Raw genomic sequence first — 3,672 nt, 5'->3', positions numbered from 1 at the left:
TATTTATAAAAGTATGTATATATGTTATAATGTATAACTTGACAAAGGTTGATAACCGAAAACGTTTGCTCACTATTAAATAAATATATACCTGGCAACTTATTACCTTCTCTCCGGAGTTTTCACACGCACGCACGCACACGCACACACATACATACATTATAACATACATACTTATATGTACAGTTGGGTCAAATTTGTGTGGTGGTTGAAAAATACAGGGGGAGTTTTTATGGCCCAAAATGGTGATTTCAGACCACATTGGTAATGTAATTCGACAGGCAAATTACAGTAACATTTTTAGCAAATTTCTTTGAAAAAATATCGTAGGCATAGGGCCTAGCTAGGTATACAGTATTTTCATTTTACAGTAGTTTGGAACGATATCGGAAGTGGGGGTGCTGGCAGTGGCCTGCTAACATTTATTTGAAAATATCTTGGGTCCGATCGTCCACACCAGTTGGGCCCAATCGTCTGTCACCCGAAGTTTTCATTACGATGATCAAGAACGTACACGATCTAGGCCCTAGGCTAGGCTTAGCTTTCTGCCGTCACTCTGCTATGTATATACTACCGCATAACAAAGAAGCGACCCACGTGGTGCATTCTTAAATATTACACACATTATTTAATTGTATTAGACGATAACACGATATCATTGATTGAACGATCTAACCACCCTCGCATCGCAGTAATACTGAACTAGGCCTAGCTTAGGCCTCATGTTTTTGTGGTGTTTTTGTCGTTATGTACCCGACAGTCGGCTGCCTTTATATTTTCACCTGTTTTCAGTTTGCATTCAAAGGGTATATTGTTGCACAGCCAACTGTCGGGGATATAGTACCTTCATATGACTACTCATACGTATACAACAGAAAAAAACGTCGCATGGACTTAGTGAAAAATGGAGATCAAAATGAAAAAACGATGTATTTCAGCCAGTATTAAAACATTTTAGTTTTATTTTAGGCCTTCTTCAAAATACCTATGCCTACAGCAGTTGATTTTTTTTGCCGTAAAACCAAAATAGTTTCATCCATGCCGACTTTTCGGTCGGTCAGCGTGAGCCCTGACTTCTGAACTCTGCAGAAACTTCACATCGATCTTCGCATCGCGATGTAAAACAAAATGTCGGAAAACTTTTCTTTGACGCATGCGCATTTGCATAAATGTCTACACACATACGCACACACACACTACATACAATAAAACACAAAGGAAAAACAGTGAAAGTGATTACAATAGTTCATATTGCATTACATGCATAGGAACTAAAAATGAGTATTCTGAACAGTTTGGTAAAGAAATGTATGACTCTGTATGACTAATAGTAACCGAAACAGATTTTTTTCCCAAAAATTTATAATTTTGCATAAAATCAGCTATTTTGACCCTTAGATGAAAGAATTCGCTTGGGATCCACCAGATTCGTAATCAGCATGGTCAAAATGCTCAAAATCAACTGGATCCCAGCTTCTACCTAAAAATGCCTATTGTATCATCATTTTTGGGATATGGAACCAGTCTAATACTATAATTTGAATAAAAGATAATTGTGTCATCGGTGAAAAGTACAAAATTTAATAAAGAAGAAGAGTAGGGAAGATCATTAACATATATTAAAAATAATAAGGTTCCAAGTATTGATTCTTGTGGGACACCACATAGTATTTTAGAAAGATGAGAATTGTAAGAGTTGACAGAAATATATTGTCTGTTGCCAAGGTAGCTTCTAAATAAATTGAGAGGAAGGCCATGAAGTCTATTATAATTATTGCTGATGGCCTTTGTTATTTCTGATGATGACATAATTAATGTCGAAATATTGAATCCCAACATGATGGCGTGCATTTTAATACTTGGAGTAGATTAATCAGTGGACCTTTCAGCCATTTTTTATTTGGTCTTATACATCAATAAGAGAAAAACTAGTGAAAAAAAAAATTTCTAAAGCCACATTGAAGTTTGTGAAGGATATTGTGTTTGTTAAATAATTTATTATAAATAAGGCGCTCTAAAATTAGAGGTGAATTTTACGTCGACAGGAAACCAGGCTTAAGCAAGCAACCAATCAAGCTAGCACACACAAACACTGTGATACCAATAGATTTTAGCTTCTTTAAGCAAATAAAAATCTGAAAGTTAAAAACATAAAGAACTGAAGCTTTTTAATTTGAAAAAAAAAAAATTATTAGTTTATTAAAAACATTATGAGCAGTGGTATCAAATTGATATTTACTTTACTCACAGTAGACTGTTAATAATGCGTATCCCTCAGCTGTGTTACCACTATAAAGTATCCAACACAAGTAGTAACCTGCATCCTGCACTTCAACGTTATGTATAATAAGGCTTCCATTGTCACTGAGGCTGTAATTACCATTGGTATTTTGGCTCCGACTTATATTAGATATAATACTATCCCCAAGTTTAACACCATATGCATCACACTTGAACCAGGCCAAATTTCCAAAAACATATTCTCCAAGTGGATATGTACACGTCATTACTGCATCTTCATCCAACCTTACTGCAGCAGGATTTACAGTCACAGATATGGCAAGGATTCCTGGAACTAAGCAAAATGTTTCAACTAAAATACAGTAATCCCTCCAATTACAGACTACTTCCAATTAAAGACCACTTTTTTGTGGCCCTGGTGAATACCAATCGTTGTATGAAGCAGAGGTGCTTAAGACCTTCAAACCTTGGTCCCTAAAGTGGTCTTTAATTGGTAGACTCTATATTAAATGATACTGCAAAAACCAATTAAAATTGTCGAAACTGTGGCATATCTAGGATTCTTGAAATAGGTGGTAGAGAGGCTGATGGGGACGTGAAGGTGGAGTTCGATGACAAAGTGAGGGGCACTAGGTTGCAAAATAAGGTGACTTGAGCAAGATGTTACTTTTAAAAAGTGGTGTAACAACAAGTCATGGGGCCCGGGGGTGAAAAATGTTGGGCCTCCATGCATATTAGTTTTGTAGACAATGCCAACAAATATTGTGTCACTATTTAACAATACCTGTATAATCAACTAATATTTGTACACAATTTCATTTTGAATATTTGGATGCGCAGCATAAATTAGGTCTATGTCTAAATTGTCATTTCTGTACATGAATTGCATTTATAGTATGCATAGGTTACATGCTTTAACATAATGTATCGATCTAAGTTCCAATGAAGATTTGCCAATGCCATAAACATTATCAAACAATCATTCAATCATAATCAGGGGTATATTCAGGGAGCAGGGGGATAGCTCCATCCCCTAATACTAAATAAACAGAGAGAAGAAAGTCCAGAAAGAGGAGAGCACATCTACTCAAACCAGAGCCTTGCAGGCGTCAACGTTCCTATGCATGATACACGAATTTTAGAAGTATATATACGTGTAATATATATATATATATATATTCAACTCTCCCAATACCGACCACCCAGAAAACCGGATTTCACGCAAAACCGGTCGTTTTTTAAAGTCCCAAAATCATTCCTATTCTTAGTGTATTAAAATACTTTCTGAAAAAAGGATTTCCCAATTCCGAATTCCGGCCAAATTCTTAAGTCCGGAACAATAAAATTACCGTCTGAAAACCGGACGGCCAGTTTAAAACGATGATTTATTGACGAAATATGTTAAATAAATCATCGGAGACACATCGACTG

General features: G+C 35.9%; 1 protein-coding gene across 1 annotated transcript in view; it reads right to left on the bottom strand.

Annotated features, from left to right (window-relative positions):
* Window positions 1-2,576, bottom strand: part of LOC117117317 (peroxidasin-like) — a 53,685-nt gene extending 51,109 nt beyond the window's left edge. The window contains exon 1 of the mRNA XM_033261592.1: window positions 2,249-2,576. Coding sequence (XP_033117483.1) covers window positions 2,249-2,507 — 259 coding nt within the window. The 5' untranslated portion in view covers window positions 2,508-2,576. The remainder of the gene's footprint in view (window positions 1-2,248) is intronic.
* Window positions 2,577-3,672: the final 1,096 nt, after the last annotated feature.

The sequence above is a fragment of the Anneissia japonica genome, unplaced genomic scaffold (assembly GCF_011630105.1).
Source record: "Anneissia japonica isolate Jap-2015-1 unplaced genomic scaffold, ASM1163010v1 scaffold2776_len101754_cov109, whole genome shotgun sequence".
In the NCBI taxonomy this organism is placed as follows: domain Eukaryota; kingdom Metazoa; phylum Echinodermata; class Crinoidea; order Comatulida; family Comatulidae; genus Anneissia; species Anneissia japonica.
The sequence above is the reverse complement of the archived record's forward strand: the minus strand, read 5'-3'. Positions and strand labels throughout refer to the sequence as shown.